This window comes from Zerene cesonia, chromosome Z (assembly GCF_012273895.1).
Source record: "Zerene cesonia ecotype Mississippi chromosome Z, Zerene_cesonia_1.1, whole genome shotgun sequence".
NCBI lineage: Eukaryota > Metazoa > Arthropoda > Insecta > Lepidoptera > Pieridae > Zerene > Zerene cesonia.
In genome coordinates, this window is record NC_052122.1 from 9,152,422 (window position 1) to 9,176,117 (window position 23,696).

The window sequence follows — 23,696 nt, forward strand, 5'->3', positions numbered from 1 at the left end:
ATTCTAATGAACAATTTCTGTAAATAACTCGTTTTTTTTTTTACTTTTTTATCAATAATGTGTTTACTTCCTAATACCTTAACTATAATATACGTTAATAAAATTGTATATTAATGAGCAATTTCTTGAAAAATCTGTCTAAAATGAAAAGGCCAGCCCGCCTCCCTATACCATTGGGTAGGTTATTCTTTATGAATGATATATGGAGTTTTAATGTTACTTTTATGCATATGATGTTTCATATTGTTTTTATGAATGCCATTTTTTAAATCTATATGTCTTGTGAATATATACCAAAACAATTTATCATTTGGTTAACCTTTAACTTATATAATTTAACAAAAACACATCCTCGTTTACACTAGACATTAATTTGAAGATTCCATGATTATAAATACACTTGTTTTAAACACGCATTCCTATTATTCCACGAATTCATTAATGTTCTCAAATTTAGAATAAATCATTAAATTTCGGTTCATAATAATTGTAATAAAGCACTGATATAGAAAATTCCACATTCACCAAAATTAAATTACTCTATTTCATCACTAGAAAGTTCTGAATGCATAGGTGCTTGCCATGTACCAAGGAGCAACTGTTTGTATTGACATACCCGCGCATATCCAAGTAATTTTATAGCACAAAATGTCAAATCATGTATGTGTATATTATTCCATCATTTTAATCTTATATAAGTAAAGCATTTGATTTCTAATTCTTCAAATTCGAACGCCTAGTGTAACTGACTGACTGTGACTTTAGGAAAAGGAAGTGCATTATACTTTAAACACAACATTTATAAATATTAAAATGTTAAGTTTGCTTCAATAATAAATTTTTAACAATACTATATTTTTCAATAGAATCAACTTAATATATATTGATAAAACATAACTACTGGGTTAGATTTCTTCATCAAAGTGACATTTTTTTCAATTGAAAACAAATTTAAATATTCCCTCGTAAACATTGGGCTTCACATTGCCAACTTTTAATTTATTTGAACACGGCAAATAAACTATTAGTGACGTTGCAAGTCAGTCTATTTTATAATATTTCACTGAATAACAATAATATGCAATCTATCGACATCGAATATAATGTTAACATTTAAAAATATCATCAAAAATGTTATTGCGGCGTATGAATCTATCTAAAACTTAATATATGGAATAATTTGTATGTATCAGATACAAGTGAGCCCCAAAAGTCGCTGTGTGCGTGTGACATGTCATCTCACTTATAGCTATCACTTATTCAATAACCGTACTTATAAACTAGATACTACACATATATTTTAGAATTTCGTTTCAGAAAGACGCATTATTATATTATGGAAAACGTCGTAATACGCTATGATTAGTGCTACGCCTACCTCTTTAATTAATATCCGAGAATAATAAAAAAGTGTATGAGAAGGTGCGATATATTTGAGTGAAAATAGATTTTTACATACATAATGGTAATAATATATAGTGTTATATATTTAGTTTTAGTTTAAGTATTTAATCATCCCTATAACAGCCGTCGAATGTAATGTACTATAAAAACAATGAACACAACTTTTAATTCTATTCATTCATATACAATAACCATGAATAGAGATCTGATAATAAAAAAATATACTCTTAAACCATGTGTCAATGTCTCAAAAGTTTATGATATTGTGAAAATAAACAGTTCACACATTACAAATAAAACGACACGCACAATCACGTTAATTTCTTTTAAATAAAATTCTTTTCCTAATCATCTAATATTTTTATATATATATTTTTAATCACTAGCTATTTTAAATACATTTTCCACACTAATTCTAATCCGTATTAACAATGATAAATCATGTGTTATTATAAATAATACCCGATTACACATATAAGAGGACGAGAGAATATATTAAAAAATATATTATTTTTAAAATCAACTAACGAGAGATAAATTAACCTAATTATTTGGTTACATGATAATATTGCAGCGTTCTATTCGGTTATTCTTCTCTAAAATTCACGACGCCACTAAGGCTCCCCCTGCAATTAAACACACCAAAAACCGATTCTTTTCTTCTAAATGGGTTGGTCACGACTGTTATTTCCCTTTTCACATTTAGTCAAAATAATTGACACAATTTGTTAGAATCATTACTTTGCTTCGTTCTTTTTCCTTTAGCTTCGTGATTCCTATATGCACTCCCATATCTCAATCCGACCTTAGCTAAGGCAGAATTTGTATAAACTCGCGTACATAACAGTATCGCTTCGACAACATCAATATAAATACGAATAAACGTGTAATCATGTTATTGCGATGTAAATATCGATATCAGAATTCTATAAGGCATCTATCGTTATTACGTAAAACAACACGTACAATTACAGTGCTACATAATATATTGCTTTATTTACTAAATTATTGAGATCGGTAGAACTAAATTATTCGGTGTTTGATGGGGCAGTGATACTTATTAAGATTACTTTTAACTAGCAAGGAACCCGTTTGTAAAGGCGTACATTCACGTCATAGCTGAAGACAGGAGCTCTGCATGTCAGATAGTCGAGGGTTTGTGGTGTTGTTAAGGAAGGAATTGTCAATCGAAGCTATCGTGTTCTTTCGGGCAAAGAACGCGAGTGCCTGCGCGGTCTCGATTCCCACTATAACAACGGATCTAATGCTCAATTGTCGACTACATGGAGCTTTCAACAGACATGGGCGAAAGAAATAACTACACTATTCAAAGCGTTGTGTCGGACTACGGTGCGATATCTAAACTATTTTATGAAACACAATTCAATAAGATGATACAACGGTACTGTGGAAACCAGCAGGAATTGTGTTAGAATGGTACGAATGGAGGAAACGTAAGCGTATTTTAGCTGTAAGCCGAGGTTATTAAATCTGCAGACTGCCGATACTGCGGGATGAACCCTCACAGATGCTTAGGTTTATATAATCGAATAAATCGATATAATCGATTAAAGAGTCTAACCAACTGCGAGGGGATAAATAGAAAAATAATTAATATCATAAGAGCTAACAGCTAATCGTATTTACAATCGATTCCTTAAAGATAAGTCCGATTACTAAAATTATCAGTGCATTGACTAGACGAAAGCGAAAACGTCAAATATCAACTGTATCATCGCCATATAAAATCACTCAGTCTCCTTGTAAAATATTTTCACTTTGTTTTAAAGACATTACGGAATTTATTGCGATCGCTGTGTTGTCACGACTTTGAATAAATGCTATTCAATTTATCAACTATCATTTTAACGGAAATAACAGCATTTCAATTAAAACCTTTTACAGCGTCTGTAAAGAAATCATTTAAACACGACAGCAATATAATGTTTGTATATATTATAATAACATTACTTACAAAAGCAATTAATATTCCTGCATTCGATTATTTCAACCATCAAAATTTGTATGAGACGATGTGAAGCTAAAAGCCAAACCTTTATGTGTTACATTTATATAATATATCATGCTATTAAAAACTTTAACGCGCATGCATGCAGCAAATTTTATTTCGCTAAAAAAATTATGAAAGTAACAACAAAATAAAATGACTTTTTTTAAATCAGCACACCTACTTATAGTACACCAACTCATTTTCACAACATTACTACCAAGTTCAATAGATAGTTTAAGCCCTAATGATATTTTGAAACTTAAATTTAAGAATTACCATGCATTATATCAATATTTAAAGCTGAAATATTTAGTCAATTAACCATGAACACTAAATCCACATTTCCATATAAAGCTATGACGATAAAATTAAATCTATAAATATAAACAATATGATATTTGCCACTACATTTAAAACAAAAAACTAACATCATCACACGAATACAACTTGCAAACTTTTTATGTTCCAAACATTTGATATACATAATGAATGAACTAATCAACTCTTCAAGCAGAAAGTTTGAGCATTAGAATAATTTCCAAAGCGGAACATAATTACGTCCACTCATTTTGCCACGTAATAATAATTTGAAACCAAATGTAATTCCATACAAAATTCAAATCTTTGCTTGCTTTTATTTACCAATGCCATAAATTACTGTCCAAACGTAAATATCATCCAAATAGACCCTTTGACAAAGCAGTTAGTCACTTGTTCTTCAGACTTAACAACAGAATTACTAATTCTTATTGTTAGAACTATTCTTCGCTACTCGTATCAATCAAGTCTTTTAGTATATACAAATACATTATACTTTAATAGCGATATTCTAGCATCTAAGCTAAATGCATTTATGTCTACAAATTCATTTTCATTTCGTTTTAATGTTAAACAACTACGTCATATTCTACTTAATTGCTGATAAGTCTGACCCTAGCACGTTTCAAATTATTATTCAAAATAAATTATGAGTGGAAAAATAAGTGGTACTTTGAGATCCCTCTATTTATCTTCTTCCAGAAGAACCAGATCGTCAGCCACGACGTCGGATACGTGAAGGTAAATGATCCAATACATAAGATTGAAGCAGACGAAACAGACGGGAAAAACGATGCGTGAGTATTTGTCGATGTCAGAAGGCGTCATTCCGAGTAGCTTGCTGATATCCTGAAACAACACAATGCTAGCGTCTATGACATTAAAAAGGAAAAAGATCTATGACAGTACTTTGTAAATGCACGCATACAATAAATACAATAGTATCAGCTTAATTTAGTCCAATATTATAACAATATGTATTTTGCACACACATTCGCATATCTGCATAGAACGCCAAAACGCCAGCACATGTGATAAATAAAAATTATCGTAACAAGAGTTATTACCTTCCCGGGCTGTATGAGCTGAGGAGGCTGCGCCGAAGGATCGTCCTCAGAGTTTCTTCCACCATTGATTGTGTTTTCTAAAATACCCCCTTTAGAATGCACTTTTGGATCGTGCACTTTAAACCGTACTTCCTAAAATTGTAGTTAAAAGTCATAAATAGAAACGAAACTAAAAAACTCTATTTGTGAAGCCCAATTGATATATCTTCTTTAAATGTGCAAGTATTTAAAACACATCAATTATTCAATATGAATTAATTACCGATGGTCGTCCAGGTGGACATCTACCAAGCGTATTCATTTTAGAAAGTGTATGGGCATCAACCGCTGGACAATCTACCGGCATTTTCTTCTCGGAAGCAATTTTTTGAATTGTCATAAATCTTTGCTTTCTCATTTGTATTCTTTTAGCCATATATCCCACAGTAGCATATTCTGGAAAGACGGAGAACACTCTTACTATATGGTGTCGAGTAAGGGTTCATTAATCCTGTAGCACGGTAATTAGTCGCCTTTGCAATAGCCGGGCCTTATAAACTAAGAATTAAATATCGCTTTGCATAATTCGACAAATCATAATTACCTAATAAACTGGCGAAGACCATAACGAAGCAGGTGCCAAGGTAAACATCAATGGATTTTACGTATGATATCTTTGGTAAAGCAGCATTTGTTGAGGACATAAGGGTTGTCATTGTTAGCACCGTAGTCACACCTAACGCTACACGTGCAGGGGTCGCGTTGCGATTTAACCAAAATGAAACCCATGATATGATTACAATGAGACCCGATGGAATGTATATTTGAATTAAATAATATCCCATTGAACGCACAAATTGTATCTCACATGCCAGTCTTGAGTAATTTCCTGTAAAAAATGTTGTAGCAAAGATGTTAATAACAATTAATGAAGGCTTAGATGTATAATGTATATTATTATGTCCAATCTATTGTTGTTGATACATATCTCTATTATAATACAGTTGTGAAATAAATATAAACTGTATTAAAATAATAATTATTTGAATAATAACATCATTGATGTATATTTATACACTGTGATACTAAAGAATCACTCAGTGTTGCTAGTGCAAAAATACAAAAGCAGGACGTGAACAGATTCGTGGTATTTATGCCCAGTGTTTCATGTTACGTAATGATTTTATTCGTCTCTTAGTCGACTTTTCCCAATTCAAGTACCTGTCGTAAGGGAGATTTCCATAGCACGTTGTCGATGACCAAGAACCTTGAACTGCGGAAGTGACACCTCGCTGGAGACGCCCACTGAATTAGGCCCCTCATTCCATTTGTAACGGATGTCTCGCATGGTGTAGCCGACTGTGCGCAGCACATACATAAATGAAATAACCCCAGACCCATTTCAATGGGTTTTGCAACACGAGTCGTCATTCGGCCGGGGCTAAGGCAGGGAGTTCGAGCTCGATTTCGCGCCTTATCGTGCGATTGTCGTGTCATGTATAACTGTGCGAGTGCCGCGGTATCTGCACACGGGCTGAGGGAGACGGGGTCGATGGCGGATTATGGATGGATAATGCAAGGACAGCGATTGATGCCAAATAGTTTACCTGTGGTCAACGTTACAACAGTTGCTCGTTGACGGTGCCCGAGGACCCGGAATTGCGGTAGCTGAACTTCATTACTCATGCCAACGCTCGCCAAGCCGTCTTTCCAATGGTACCGAATGTCTCTCATTGTGTATCCGACTCCGGAGACATGCCAAACACACAAAACGCTATCACTTACGCTGTGGAGTATCGCGCATCCCACACTCAGCCGTTGACGATGGGACCCGCGTTTAGACAACCGAGCTGAGCCGAGTTGAGTAACTCGAGTCGGCTTGGTGTGGATGATAGAAAAATATAAATCTATAAGGATTTATCTACTGCGTGAAATAATGAAAATATCTATTTCTAATGCTACATGTACACATAAAATAAATAGTAGAAATGTAAGCAAGATACAATACGCGAGTGCTGGCGACAAAGATTGTGCAGGTTTGGTAGCGGGTGGTGAAAGCAATGAGTGGCAATGCTCGGGTGCGGGGTTGCCTAGTACTGTGTGTCGTAAGTACTGTGGGTGCGTGCAGAAGTGTCTGCGGCACGGCTCTCGGTGGTTGAGCAGACTGCTGACCCCGCCTCCTTCGGCCCGCTCAGCAATCGCAGCGTCGATGTCTCAAAATCAGTTTAGCTTATGCTCGTGAGGACACAGGCTTACTATTTACGTGTCTGCCTTCTGCGGGTGCTGTATGCGAGAAGGAGACTCCAAAATAATGATAACACGAGGGATCACAGCACGTGTCGACGTTTATAACGCTTGTGCTCACAGGAGATATCCTGAATAACATCTGTGATACAAGAAAGTGGTCACAACACAATATTGGGAAGCCTAGTGAAAATTGCACTGTGGTAATAATTAAATGGTTGCCTTTGGTGAGCACACGGATGTTGTTAAAATATAAATTGCCTATTTTTCTATCATCATAAAATTTTCTGGTAGCATCGGAATTACCAATGCCTTCTTTGTGGAAAGGTAAGGTAAAATATTTTATGAAATATATTATATATGAAGCGTGAGTTGAATATATATTTATATTTGCAGAGATACAATAAATGTAACTCGTCTATAGTGTCGTAGCATATATATTGAAATAATTTACAGATTTCGTTAATTACAATTATTATCTATATTTATACAAATTATATATTAACAAATGTAAAGATACTTACAACTCTCTATTTCGATGTGACATAATTGTCGATCCATGGGAAAGTATTGCAGGTTCATGGGGCAGGATGCTGTAATTGTCAATCTGTAATTGTTTTTAAATACAATATTTGAATATTATACATTAAGTTATATATCAGTAGTTTCCATTTTTAAAGTTGGAGTTTTTGTATAATGAGTATCACTTCATAACCGGTAATATTATGAATAAAAAAGATTCATTAATCAAATATATACCTATACATTAATATAATCACAATATATTTGTAAATCTATTCTAATCAACACTACCTGATACTCCTCGTGATAGATCCCGAGTAATGTATGCGTATAAATTCATTACTAGTAGTGGCTATGTGAAAGTACGATTGTTTTTCATTGACAAAGAATGTGTCCGGAACCCAGATATTTTTTATAAATTCCGAGCCTACTGACAACGTTTCTACCCCTGGCCTCTTCTTGTACGCCAAGCGTGGATCCGTCCAAAATTGTCTGAAGTAGAAATCCAGCGTGAAATCCTAGAAAAATTAAAAGCATTTGGAGATACACAAAAGAAATTACTCACAGTTGTCAATGTTATCAGATAAATTTCACAGGTGGTCAGAATGGTTTGCAACCTGTGTAATTTACACTATGAATAATGTTTCTATGAATACCATCTAACACTTGCATGCTGTATTGTGAAGGCTGCGATTTTCACACATAAAACATTTACAACAAATATACAAACTAATTACCGATCAAACATTTGTGCAGTGAAGTGAAGAAAAGCTATGCGGAAGTGTGTGGAGTGTTTAAGTTAGGTAGTGAAATAGGTGTGGTCTACGAATGGACAGGTGGCTTCTTATTGGTTGACACGACAATGTATTTAGTGGGTGTTGGCGCAAGCTGGCACCCACGGCTCGATAAGCAGTTTTTAAACTGAAGCATACAAGCCCATTTATTTTGTACAAATTGAAAGGAGAAATAACATTATGATTATTTTTGTATCGTTGATGCTCATCACGCAATTAATCCTTTGCAATTCAGCCACGTTCAATGTGACCTTATATTTTTGATTTGGTTTCCACTTTTCTGTCAAGTTAAAGTACTTTTGGAAAGGTTCTCCTGTCCGAGCGACAGTGACTACTATATACATAAAGGAATAAATAAGCAATCGAAAAGAAACTAGAGCTCTAAAGACGTGAAATACCGGTGCCCCAATTAACTGGAGAGCGTGAAAAGTTACGATTACGTTGGCAGTATTCCAGTAGATACAAGTACCACAGATACAATCACAACCAACTACGAAATGACTGACAAATAAAACTGCACAGTCGTCGCAAGTCCACGCAGTGTGAAGTATTACGTAACAAAATTATGAAAAATACATTTGCAATTGAAGATTTCTGAGACTCCCTGTGATCAAGTTCAAGCAGTTATTGTTAAAATACATTGCAAAAGCCAGGGACGTTTAGGAACTTCGCCACAGGTAACTAAGAAACGTCAACATGCTAAGCGACTTCGTTGGAGTTACGAGAACTGCTATACACATTAGACAATTTAGGTATACACAGATTGCTTTTCTTATCATGGCTTCAATATTTAAATGCTGATCATGATAAGAAAGCAAGTTGGCGGACAAAGGGCGTTTTGCTGGACAAAACGTAGACATGCTCGCAGCCTCGTATCTGGGGCTGCTCGGTCGCTTAGCGCGGCTGAGCGACCGAGACAAGCGTGAGCTGACAGGGACGAGTACCATGAGCACTTCGGAGACGGAGCTGATAGAGAGCACATACATGGTGACGCCCACCTCCACTGGCGGACCTGCAATCAAGCCCAATGGTAAGTGTCGCTCGCTCCTCGCGCCGTGAAAACCAAACCAAAGGTCTGTGCCCATCGCCTGAGCAACGAAAGGCGCGGGGTGCGTGCGGTCATACGGGCGCGATGTAACCATGACCATGGTTAATACATCGTGCGCGTTCGCAATCGAACCGTGGACACGGGTGCTACGATGAACGGTAATGCTGGTGATTGACTAATGCATTGTGTCATTATTGCTTTGAAAACAAGGTACCATTTTCACTTCAGAGAGAGAGCTGATGGAGAGCACGTACATGGTAACCCCCACTTCCACGGGCGGTCCTGAAAACGATATAACATGTATATGATATTTTTTATCTCGTAGAAATAGGGGTATCTTTTAACATGTATTATATTATTTCGTATCGTAAGTAAATTTAGCTACCGTAAACATTACGCGCTTGTAGATATAGAAAAGACAACAATGACACTTTTATAAATATCCGTTATATCTTTTATCATGGAACTAGTTTGAATTTACCTTTTGTTATATGATGATAAGAAGAAAAGGCTCAAGTAGACGTGTCTTCATGCGTGAAATTTGAAGGTAAGCTCTCAACTTAAATTTATTTTGTGAAGATACTGCTTTCAAGTGTTTCATCTTTGTTGTTTAAACACTTATATCGAAAATGTTTAATGGTTTACCCAATTCAATTCTATCTCCCCCTTTTTAATCTTCCCGTATACAGTTTGTTACTATAGCATTAAATCTGTGTGAGCTCATACAAGTATTATGTAAGCGCCTTTATCGATTAAAATTTTGGCAACTTTCTCGGTCATACCAACATGCATGTGCCAACAAAGAAGAAAACTGTTTTTATTTAATGGATACGGTTTACTGTAAATTTTCAGTTATTTTAAAAGAAAAAATAAATGTGCTGTGTATAACATTTCAATTCCCTCGAGCCACGCCAGTTGTCATAGCGAAACAATGGGTTTTATCCATAACATAAGCTTTGACAGATTTATTTATTTGTCCCCAGAAGAATAATGAAATAAATTCATGAACAATCATAATAAAAACTCCTATACGTACGACAAAACTAAATGCTTACTTCCTATTCATTGCAAAAATAATGTATCGCTTTAATAAGCCTACTCTAAGCGTACTGTTAAATACTAGAATCTCGAAAATCGATTTATTACATTTATAATAATTACATTAAGCAAAAACCTAATCCGCATACAAATTGTCCAATTAAGTACCAAATTCAAATGAGATCACATAACAGTTTTAGAAAATAAAAATCATCGAAATCGGTTCACCCATTTAAAAGTAACAAACATAAAAGCAGTCGAATTGAGATCCTCCTTTTCTAAAGTCAGTCACAAAACTGAACATTATTATTTTGTAATGAATCAGTTTATCATTAACATGTTGTTCTAAATTTATTACATTGTTATTCGATATATCGTTTGAGTTTGAGTTTGAAATCATATCAATAAGTTAGGTTTTGGCAAAATAAAGAATTTTATTATGATTGTTACTAGGATCTATCATTAGTTGCGCTCAATTGTGTAGGATGAAGCAAACGTAACGATTAAATAAATCAAAATAAACATTATTGTAGGTAAGGCGTGAATTCCTCCCTTCTCTGCCTTATATCCATGTTTTGCGAATCCTTTCAGCAGAAATGCTACATAGTAAACGTATGATATAAATGCATACGCCTCTTTCCAGGTATTGTGGGCAGAGCTTGCAGTTCACAATACATAATGTTTACAGGTTCTGGGCAGTTAACATAGCATATTACATATCGAGCTTCAGGTTGAAAACTATATGATAGGATAGACTGCGTGCAGCTGTCTCTTTCACACTTACGCTTTATCTGCGCACCGTTACTCGTAGCACTCTCTCATTCTAAAGCTCGACCTTCAATATTTATACTGAGCGGTCTACCTTGTTATTTATAACTAGAATATATTTACATTTGTAAGGCTATATTGTGAAACGTTTTGAAACTTATTTATGATGTTTCATTTTCATTGGTTTTGAACGTTTTAGATAATAATTTATATTCAATATGAAATAGGTACAATGCGTATGCTGATAAATTAGCAATTTAATATGTACAATTGGATTAATTCAATTATAGTAAAACGTAGATTATCAATTAATTTCCGCTGGTTTGGATTTCAACAATTATCGATACAGCTGAATTTTGGTAATTTGATTTTCACGATATTAATTTCATCCTGTTACCAAAGGCAACTGACTTAAACAGGTCATATGGGAAATACAAGAAATCTGATATTTATGTATTTGGGATTATTTCACGTCAATTCTTTATGTATTTTTGTAAAACAGTATGTACAGTTGAGACGTTAATATTTATAATATAAATATTAGGTTGAGTCACACGTAACCTCTGTTTCGTTCGTTCAATAGAAAACGTCAATTCATTCCGCCCGCGGTTTGCCGCGCCCGTGTATGCCAAGGGATATTCCGCATAGTACTCGTTCCTCTGGGATTTCCGGGATAAATGCTACATCCTTTTTCGAGTTCCGAGCTATCTTCCAATCAAATTTCATGCAAATCGATTCAGTAGTTTAGACGTGAAGAAGAGACAGATAGACAGACAGATAATATTAGTAGGGATTTCAAGGTAGGAATCTCATTTTTACTTCATGCAAAATGAACTTGTTAATCATTGAATTAACGGTAATTTCAGAGGATGCCAAACATACTATGCTAGCAAGTATTTGTGGTAGAATTACTGGCACATTATTCATAATTTAATGATTCCCGATATACTGTAGAATTTAATAATACAATAAGAAATTATTTCAACGATTACTTTGGGCCTAAGTTATTATTGTGGATTCCTCGTCATGTTGAAATCGTTGTATTATTTACTTATAAAATAACATAGTAATGGGCGCTAATATTTTGAATCGAATGTTATAATAATAAAGTTTAATGCATGGGTTTGAAATCTATTATTTATTTTTTTTTTTTGAGTTTTTAATATCAAGATGTTTATTCTAAGAACTAAGCATTAAAAGCGTTACCTAATATATCTGTTCGTGAATAACTATCAATATCTAATGCAAAACAAATTAACGATATAAAATTGCTTTTAAAGTTATCCAGTTGAATGGCTGAGGCTTTTGATTCAGTTTGAGTTATTTCCTTTGTTTAAAATAAAAAAAAAAAAAAAATTATAAAGGCTGAAAACATCTGAGTGTCTACTCAGAACCTACAGTTTTGGCTGCAAGGAGTTTGACATCATGATGATTATTTAATTAATAAAAATGTGCTTGTTAGTATAAAGACGCCATCAAACAGTTGATGGAGAATTATTAAAGTTTATTTTCATTATGTTTATTTCATTTTGAGTCGGTGTTTTATTTTATGGAATTACATTGCGATTATGCCGTGTTTATATTTTGCTTGCAATTAGATTGCAATAAATACGGACTTTTTAATACTAACAATAGGACAGAAGCGTATTATAATTATAATGGCATCCTAGTTTATACTTTGACGTGTTGTTGCAAATACTCTGCCCCATCTAAGCATTGTTAAAAGTTTCGACAGTCCAGAGCTGCACCGTGGATGGCACTCATTAAATTCTCTGTGAGCGATTAACTCTATTTTCTAACTATATTTACAGTAAAAGTTTCGAGGATTCTGGTTTCAGTATGATATATAATGAAGAGAAGCATTACTGCGTTATTTGCAACAATATTCGGAAAAGGTTTTTAAGTCGAAGCCTACCTTTTTTCGTTGGAAATTTCGTATTGTAATTCGACATCTATTAAGGATGAAGTTTTCGTCTAAAAACTCTCTCACGTCTTCTCACGTCTCGCTGGCGGATAGGTACTAAGTAGCAAATGCAAAAATTATAAAATACAGACGCCTAAAACACAGCAAAACCTCAAGCACGTTTTCGTAATGTGTTGAACATTATCTGAGGAAGTTTAATCAAGCTTAAACACTTAAAGGATAATATAATACCTCTGAAACTAATCGTTTCAAAGAAAACTCTTAAGTTTCCAACTTACAATCTAACGCTAATGTGTGTTAGACTTCAGTTAAAATTGCATGTCCATTTTAATTTCTTTCTATTAAGAGCGGAGCTACGGAGAATTTTTATAACGACCATTTCCAGCGCATTTTATCCGAGGAAAAGATTGAGTAAAGTAAAACTTCTTGAAGTACTCTCGAAGCAACGTCTTGTTATTTATCAACGGCTCGGAAGGTGCTCTTACTAAGATAAACTACCAAGAAGTACTAATAGTTAACCGTTGAAACTTTATGTACGATGTTTTTATTTATTTTAAATAAAATGGACGCAAACAGATTTTGTCCATCTAAAATTTCAGGTGATTCAGATTATCATGTTTATTAAGAAGTAACAAAAATTACGATTGCCCTTTCTGATTCAGCTTTAATTAATAAGAATTTATTTTTTTGTATATTACGCAATACGACTATTTTTCTCTGTCATTATTAACTAGAGATCCCAATGTCCGAATTCCGTATTATAAACGTGTTTTGACGACAAAAGAACTTGTTATTTTACACAACTTTCGTGTGGTCGAATATTAAAAGTATGATGGTATTGATTTTCATTCAACACAATTTAATCACAATGAACCAAACCGCAGACCACATTAAGTACCGGTATGCCGCAAACAAAACAGATTATCAGCAAATTGCAATTATATTCAGAATTTGTATTTTAGCTTACACATTCTAGAATAATATACTATAACATCGATTGACGTGCGCATGGAAACATTGTAAAATTTAATTATTAGTGTTAATGATGCATTTTGAAAGACAAAAGAATTTGATCACGAGGCGGGATTCGAACACGCGTCTTATTGCTATACCGTAGCAACGCCTGGCCTATCGGCCACCCGTCATTCACTGGTCAAATTTTTACAATTCTTTCCAAATTGCGCTTCTATGCTATAAAACTGATAACTAAATATTCGCCGTGATTTTCACATTACGAAAATGCCTCTAACAGTCAGTGCGAATTTCACTACAAAATACCAGTAATAAAAGGGCAAATTACTGGCAAACACATCGAATTCATTATCTGAGCAGTCCAAACGAAATTGTGCAAAACGTAGTTAATCGTTTCATTTATTACAACCCAACATTCGTTCGGCTATTACAGCTGGCGCCGACTGGCTGCATTGATACGACGAATGGACAATTAATTTATTTAGCAAGTCAAATTGTGCCCATTCATACAATCTATTCGTAAATATTGGACGATTTTTTTCTTACATGCGATTAGAAAGATTTCAATACAATAAAGTAAAAATAAAACATATTTTTTAAAGATCAGGTTTATACAAAGTTTTAAAGGATATTTTTAAATTTGAACCAAGATTTGAACACTAGACTCCTGGCTGGTATCATGGAAACGAAAGCAGACATGTTATGTTTTTATCCGTTGAATGTGCGTAATTAAAGTTAAGCGACTATTTTGATTCTTTTAATTTCATATGTTGGTATGAATTAATTATTTATATCAACATTATGCACATTTTGTAGATATATACAGGTTCAACATTATTTGTAGTTTGTATTCCTACAATCGTCCATTTTAGGAAACGTGGGTTAGAGTTAGAAAGTTATTGAACACTTGAAAATATAAAAATAAACTTTTTATGTATAAATATTTATACGAGTAAATCTAATATTTATTCATGAGAACGTCTAGACTAGAATTCCCTACAGATACTTTTAAAACAGTATTCCTTCATAAAATAGTTAACGTTAACTTTGTAAGACTGCATTTCTTTTTACGTCTTTAAATTAATTTTGTAACAAAATTTTAAATTGGTGTTGATTTATTTCTGTTCTCACGAATTGAGGAATTAAGGAGAAATATACGTTTATGTCAAAATTAAAATTTTACAAACAATTAAGAACCACAGATAAATGTGTACAGTAATACCTATTAATTTACTATTAATGCTATATATAATATGTCGAAAATGAAATGAAAAAAGAAATTAGAGCCAGCGCCGCATGGATTGAGCTGAGTTGGCTTCCCTTTTTCAAGGGCCGAATTGCTACCGAGCGAATCTTTTTTTTTTTTTTTTGTAATTTTTAAATTTATTTTTGTGTCCTTGAAAAAAAAAACAAAAAACAGAAGTTATAAGAAATGTATATCTTCTTTACAACCACACATAAAATGTACATACAAAATTTCCTTATAAATTTACAAACATATTATCGTTATTACTCTTCTATTTGTTATTTTTCACGAAAACGAGCGACACAATGATGTAAATTGTAAAATAAAATTTCATCGCTGTCTATAAAAACCTTTCCCGTCGAATGCCAATATTTAACTAAAAAACTACATGTATTTCCAACCCATTGATGTTTGAACCGACGCAATATAATGGAATCATTTGAGCGGCGGAAATTAAATATTTGATACAGTATTTTTTACCATTTTTGAATGACACTTAAATGAATGCATGTTATGCACTTTATGCAATGTTTTTATTCTGCTGGCGTGATTTTCTGAACCAGTGTATACGAATATCCCAAAATGTTTAAATGAATATGTAATCTACGCTATATCTGTCCGTCACAGTAATTTAATTTGCTATTGTCCAGTTGTTTGCAGAATTTAATTTAATTTTTTTGTGTTACATTGGGGGATACAATTGAGGGATTAGAGGAAGAGACTGGGTAGTTTAAGGAAAAGGATGCGAGCGTCTATCTCCCCCCCCCCCCATACGAAACATAGCATGCAAATGCTACTATTTCACGACGGCCTTTAATGATGGTGTGATTCCTTCCCCGAGCGGGCCCAATGCAATTCGAAACGTTTTCAACACCCATAATAAAAAATAACCGTTTAAAGAGCATTTTTTCTAGGTTTACGGGCGCAACATAAATAAAGTGATTTAGAAGTTATTTAGTACATAAATATTTTATGACTCGGCTTAGCACCCAGCATATTTTATGACCCGTTTGTTGAACGGTTTTTATTGGAAAATTTTGTTGCTTTCAATATTATTAACATTAAATTGGATAATTTGGAGGTATTCTTATATACTGTAGTGAACATACTTGGGATACCTAAATACAGGTGTAAGTAGAATTCTATGCTTAAACCTACCAGTTTTTTAGTTCTAGTGAAATAATTAATCTATATTTCAAGCCAGGATATCTCGATATTATAGAGTTGAAAACACTCACGACTATCATAATATCCTAACCATACTACGATAGAACGAAAAATACACGTAAAAGCTACATTTTAAATGAGTTAATTGTTCGAACTCTAAAGCGTTTATAATGGATAATAATTAACCCGAGTCGATTTCCAGGATAAAATATTTTAAACGTATAAATTTTTCATCGAAAGGTTCTATACATTGTTGTATGAAGTGTGGTTATTTTCAGGTTAAGTGAATGGAGTTAATGAAACAAAGAGCGGTTCGCTCGTATTTAATTACACATTTGCCGTAGATTGAATCTAGCTAACACTAGGAACGAAATAAGCAACCATTTACGATAATTATGGTATAGCATCGAATTAGTGAATAATTATAAAACGAAATGTGTTTCGCACGTTATGTGTGATATTATAATGTGCATTGTCTAGTCGATGACAAATATATTTTGCACATTCGCTCACTACATAAAAATGAAAAGTTTTGTTTAGATTGATTGATAGATTTAAATTTGGATTGTATGTAGTATAAACATAATTTCAGTAAGACGAACGTACTTATATAAATTACAAACGCTTAACAACATAATTTGATCTCATAAATAGTTTTATTAATAGTCTAGCCGCAACATTTCAACAAGACAAGCCTTTAATTTACAATTCAGTTCGCAAGACAAGCTACCATAAATCCAGTGATCAGGTAATTGGCTTGATGAATCGATGTTTTAGCTTAGGTTAGTTGTAGCCAGATCTGGTTAGATTGGATACAACAGTCGGTTTTTATTCGGGATATTGTTTATACTATTTGTGAATATTTCGTATTGATTTAGTAAAACAGAAATGCTTAAAAGACTTTTACGTTGTGTAACAATTTATACAACAAAATGTAGAATATATAGATGTTGTTGTATATTATGATAACTTTAAAATGTTCCCCGCAAATCATTGTTAAACAAAATCATCTTTTTTGTAATTACAAGTACGCATTTACCAATTAAATTAAATACTTTTCTGTTCATCATCGTGTCCGTGCTAACGAACGTTTGCGATTGTTCTTACAAATATTGCTTACAATGCCCTGTCTAAAATAATGGTATAACAAGCTATGAAAGTCCACAATTCAGGCACAAAACCCTGTCAGCAATCAAGCGATAATTGAAATAACCGTTCAATTTATAGCGGGATTAGAAACACCGCAACCTATAGTCATCTCTCGCATAACCCACTGTGAATATCGATTATAGATAGTAGACTATATAATTCCCAGGTTAGGAATTATCCGTATATTAAATTATGACGCATCGTTGATGAAATTATTATGGATATTGAGAGCTTATTAAAAGTTCAATTTATCTAAACTGAACGTTAAATGAAAATGAAAATTTTCCATATTACAATAATACATATTACGTCAGTTTTCAGTCAAATATTTTATGTTATTTTCATACTTATTTTAACACGCAGTGTTTTATAAAATGTTCAGTGTATTTTCGTACACAAGCGAAAACGAAATATGGATTTTAGTATCGAGATAACGCAGTAAAACCTCGTAGTTAGAAAGTTGGGTGTAGTTACACCCTCTGTCTGCAGGAATACATGTATAGCGACGGGCGCTCGCGTCCTTTCGGGTGCTGTCGGATTCGATCGGACTGGGGGAGGGAGCAGACTGAGTGCAATGCCCGCTCGCACTGCTCTCTAGAGATACAATTGTACTAAGTTGTTAAGTCTGTTAAGATTGATGCTAAATTTGGGTGGGGTTTATGAGGAACGTTTACAGATAGAAAAATAATATTAAAATTGACAAATAAAATAAAAAATAATATTCATAATAATTTACATACAATACCAAAAAATAGTAGGTTACAAAACGAGTCAATATTTTAGCGATCAATGCGTTACTTGTCTGTTTAAGTTTTTTCACCTAAATTATTAAACTATTATTATCGAAAACAAGTAAACTGTAAGAAAACGGTAATTAAAAACGACTATTAGACACTTTTCCCCGAGAAAATACTACTATAAATGGATAACTTAGGGAATACACATTTGCAATAGAAACGACTATCGCACGATAACTTAAAATGCACGAGATGGAAGTCGTAGGTCAAGCCAATCTGTTTAATTTGATCTCTATCGAGATAATTGTTTCACGGGTTAAATTTGTTTTGATATAGGCGTTATTTTATTTTCTAAGGACGAAAATGTCATAAATAGACTGGACTGAAGCTGAAATATATCCATTTTGTTTTAATCACTTAGTTGATCGAGGTCGAAGACTATAGTAAAAAATTATTGCAAATTTTTAAAGGATAGGAAGATTATCATACTTGTAAGCGTTGGATTTAAATTTCTATTTGTGACTTGTTTTGTATCGTTGTTCAGTTTGTGCGTGTGTGTATGACTAACCTCCATAATTGGGCCTTACTCTTTTATCGTAACTTATACTAAAAGAGTCCAATATTGCTGATATATTGACATCTCCGAACATTCCACCACCACCGGAGCCTCTGAAACAAAATTAATTACGTTAAGAACGTTTTAAAATTGTGGCCAGTATGACTTCTGATTATGTAGTATTTTTTTGAACAAATCCGTCATAGGTACCCCACTTTAAGGCAGAAGCAAGGTTATGCCAGACTCCTGCTCAATAATAAACCTTACCACAACGGTCGCCTAAAATTGACGCCAGCAATGAGGGATCCCCGGGATCTCCGTTACGAACGCAAACGGTTACCCTCGCACGCTTGATGTTCCACATGCCACTCATCTATTGACACAACAGGCCGTAGCCACAACAATATGTCGTCCACTTCGTTACCTATTCAACATGCACAGGCCCATAATACAGGCAACGACAAAAGCAAAGGGTCGTCTGATATTTTAAGATACTCGATCTCCCCACAGGCGTGCTCTGCTATCCACGGGATTCCCGCAGTCCCGATAGCGCTTAGCACTTCTTTTCTATGATATCACTGCGTCATAGAAAGAGAACACTGCCCTCTACGCGTTCTCTCTCTCACACAACGCCTCAACTAAACTGGAAGAGAGGGTTCCATTCCACCTATACGTTTAACAATTTCTGTACTTTTCATTTAAATTCAATTTATGTCCTTATCTAGAAGCATTACAGAGAAAGAGTGTCTGATTAGTTAAAGTTAGCTAACCCAGTAGCGCATAGTATCAATATGGCGTAGGAGATCAAATAAAAAGATTTAAATAATAATGTTTCCGTTGAAAACTGAAATAAAATGTTACAATTTTTAATACATGATCAAGGATCAAAAGACCGATAACTACAATATTTATTTCAACTATAAGGTCGCATAAGTTGCTAAGGTCTAGATTCGAATAGTGATTGGGTAATATTATATGGGAAATTAAATTTCTGCTATTGTTACGATAGTTATGTGCCAAATGCAATTGAATTTTCAAACTACCCCAATCATGCTGGCGTCATATAAATATCAGCCCATCAGAAAATAATCCACGTTGTTAAATTTAAAACCAAATTTAATGTAGTAAACCCTATATAACATTTGCTAATATAAAAATATTAAACTTAATTTGAGATTTACTTCTCAATGGCCTTCAAAAAATAAAGAGGTTGTCAATTCGCCTATATTATTTTTACTTTCGACCGACTAAACCGATTTCGATGGTTCCTTTCTAATTAGAAAGCTATTGCCTCCCATGTGGTATCTTGAAAATATAAGGCGATTTAATTTTTTTGGTAAAATTTTAGGCTAATATAAATTATTGAATGCAAAATTGTCTATAAGATCTAAATTCCGCAAACAATTTAAATAATTGTGTGAATAGGGTCTACTTTCCCTTACCCTAAACTCATTGCGTTGAAATTACACGCATAAAATCAATACCGCCGAATCCAAACCTCATTGTAGTGAATTTGTAAAGTTGGGTTTTACGGAATCTTTTCGGTATCGCAGACAATAATGCTTATTTACTGGGATTTATAAGTTTTATAACAACCTTCAAAGGAGAAGTTTGTCTGTGGGTATTTTATGGTTTTCAGTTATACCTATGTATGTTATCAAATGGATAACTTGAGGACCCCTGGACCGATATAGATAATAATTTTTATTTGATTGACGGTTTAATTTTTTAAACATAAATGTTTTGTGATTTCATAATGTCTGACAATGTAGGAATATAAACGTATATCTTTTTTATGTTTTTATTGATCTATGGTGAAGCGCTGGGCCATGATCTCACCTGATAGTAAATTAGGATTTGGCTTAAGATGCAGCGCACTTCCCTAGAAGGTATCTAATCTCTCTACGCTTGAAGAGCCCATATCGTAAGAATCGGGGATCCCTGATTCAGCAAGCAAATTCTAGAATATTCTTTATTTGAAACGGAAGAGCCTAGACTCTATTGAGTAAACCGCTTTGCCCGGATATATAGAACGTCCACATAACGACGTCTAGAATGATCGAAGAAAGGGGATGGCAGAATGAAATCGTGTGAATCTTAGTATGTAGCTTCTATGTTTCAATTGTCCCAATTAGATGTCAGAAATCCGTATCTTTCTTTATAACATAAATTGAAATAATGGTTATAAGAACAAAAATAATATTTTGAAATCAATGACCACCGAAAAATTAACATATTATCGTAATAACATTATGATAATTAAACTCGCAATGAATACTCATAACGAATTGAATATCCCTTTACGTGTGTTTCATTATAAATTCACGAATAATATTAATTATCAACGAGTTAAATAGACAGAGCATTCGATAGAACAAAAGTTAACAAGCTGCCATAATCTGAAATGAAAATCATCATTCTGCAATGCCGTATTCCGTAATTGGAAAATGTTCATTTAAATGACATTATTTGTATGCCGATGCAAATTGAAAATTTGTAGGAACTGTTTTATGTATTTACTATTTTAATTAGCTACTGCTTTTACAAAACAACATATATCATATATTATATATGGTTTTTAAGGTCCCTCAGAAGTTTCTAGAAACATAATGTAAGTCTTATAACCATCAGCAGCATAATTCCTCTTCTTAATTTTCCGACTTCTTAAAGCCTAGATACTGTTAATTTCCACAAATTTAAGATAGTTTAAGAGGGCATATATGTATAATAACATAAAAAACATTTGAATCAAGCAAGGTTATGGAAACTGACACATAAGTAGATATTGTGATCCCTGGTTAAAATGTTAAAGTCAGCAGTAAAATGTCTAAAAATTAACAGTTAAGATATTATTGTAATGGTGGTTTATTTATGTTTTAATCCGATATTGAACAAATATTCTAGCCAAGGCTTTAACAATAAGCCTTTAATTAATAATAAATTAATGTTGAGTATAATTATTCCAAGCCATGGTATAAATACATTTCTATTTGAAAAAAGCAAACATATTTAAAATATCCTATTAATATTATAAATGCGAAAGTTTGTAAGTATGGATGTATGGATGTTTGTTACTCTTTCACGTAAAAACTACTGAACCAATTGCAATGAAATTTGGTACGTAGACAGCTGGATAACTGGAATAACATATAGGCAACTTTTTATTCCGATATTCCTACGGGATACGGACTTACGCGGGTGAAACCGCGGGGCACAGCTAGTACAATATAATTTTCAATTAACAAGCCATGTTATAACTTATTAATTATATTGTATATCTTATTCATTTTTATTTGTTAAATCTATGTATCCTATGTGTAAGTTATAATGTATCAGGTTTTGTATATTTAACAAAAATAAATAAGTAAATTATTAAACGTTTCCTAGAGCTCAAAATTCGTGAAAGCTCTGAAAAATTAGCATAACAGCATTGTTATGTTGATTTTATTAACACTAATACATTTTCTATTACAGTAATAAATAGAAATACTTAAATCCGTTGTTTAGATTTAAAGATCTAAGCATACATATATACAAACACACACCAATACGTAGTATAGTAATTTTATACTGAGGATAGATAATATAAATAAAGTAAAACAGAAAATTATGAAATAAACTTATATCATCTGTTTTATCCATATTAAAGAACATGCCATTATAAAATAGCTTTGAAAAATATTTCAAATATTCTAGAGTATCAATCGCGAAGTGGTTGCACGGATAAGGATTGTAATAAAAGCTATAACATTATCCGCTTGTGCCTTCTTAGTACTGCTGTACAAAACATATTTTATCTATAAAATTAAATTCAATAGAAGAGGCCTTTAATGCTTTCAAATATTATCCACGCCTTTTATTCATACGTCTTTCTCCTTCCGTTTCTTTGCCTTTTATAATACATAACAAGGTCTATGAGCAAATGTAAGTAAATTTCCTCATACATATTACTAAGTAACATACAAAACTAATTACATTTTACGTAGCTGCATCTGAATGCGTTATTCTGAATGAGTTTTCATGTGTATGGTTAGTGAGACCCTAGTTTCATATAAAAGCGAAATAGTTTGTTGCATTGTGAGTCACACATTCACCGAATAGAAAAGAAATAAATGAGAAGCATTTCACACAACAATATTAAACACGAAATGCTCAACTCGGAGAATAGTCTAGAAAATGTCGCTCAAATTGCCTCGTTCCATAACTTTGCAATATTCAGAGTATTTGTTAACCTGAAGAGCTGTATTGGGAGCCAACATTTTCCATCTCAACTTTCCCTTTGAACCCGAGTCAATCGGCTTATCGGCTGTGAATGCTTTTATTTAAAAGCAATACATAAAAACCCTTGATTTAAGAGAAACAAGAATCTCTCAAACGTTTGAATCCATTTTGAAAATAACATTTAGCGTAAATCCGTCTTCGAATACATTGGTTCTTTACCACGAGTATTCCATTTATGACAACTTGGTTTAATGCCTAATTTTTATTATATTTTAGTATTTCTTTATTCAGTTCTGTTACAAACAATTTACTCTTATTCTTATTAGCATTACTGTTCTTGTTCAAACTAAAATTTAAGTATCGCAATGTTATGCAGTATACAGTTTAAATTGTAGATGTTATGCCAGAAATTGCTCATTAGCATCGAATTAAAATAAACACCGAACTTAACTGTTTCAAGGTGCACAAAACTAACAAACTTTCAAATATACATGCAATTTTACTTCTGCTTTGTTATTATTGAAATATACA

General features: G+C 33.2%; 1 protein-coding gene across 1 annotated transcript in view; it reads right to left on the reverse strand.

Annotated features, from left to right (window-relative positions):
* Window positions 1-2,056: 2,056 nt before the first annotated feature.
* The window catches only part of LOC119835660 (gamma-aminobutyric acid receptor subunit beta-like), a 49,937-nt gene continuing 28,297 nt past the window's right edge, over window positions 2,057-23,696 (reverse strand). The window contains exons 2-10 of the mRNA XM_038360624.1: window positions 18,957-19,057; window positions 9,602-9,669; window positions 7,837-8,063; window positions 7,548-7,630; window positions 6,001-6,138; window positions 5,384-5,668; window positions 5,063-5,235; window positions 4,801-4,932; window positions 2,057-4,582 (exon numbers count right to left, since the gene is read on the reverse strand). Of these exons, the coding sequence (XP_038216552.1) occupies window positions 4,418-4,582; window positions 4,801-4,932; window positions 5,063-5,235; window positions 5,384-5,668; window positions 6,001-6,138; window positions 7,548-7,630; window positions 7,837-8,063; window positions 9,602-9,669; window positions 18,957-19,057 (1,372 nt within the window). The 3' untranslated portion in view covers window positions 2,057-4,417. The remainder of the gene's footprint in view (window positions 4,583-4,800; window positions 4,933-5,062; window positions 5,236-5,383; window positions 5,669-6,000; window positions 6,139-7,547; window positions 7,631-7,836; window positions 8,064-9,601; window positions 9,670-18,956; window positions 19,058-23,696) is intronic.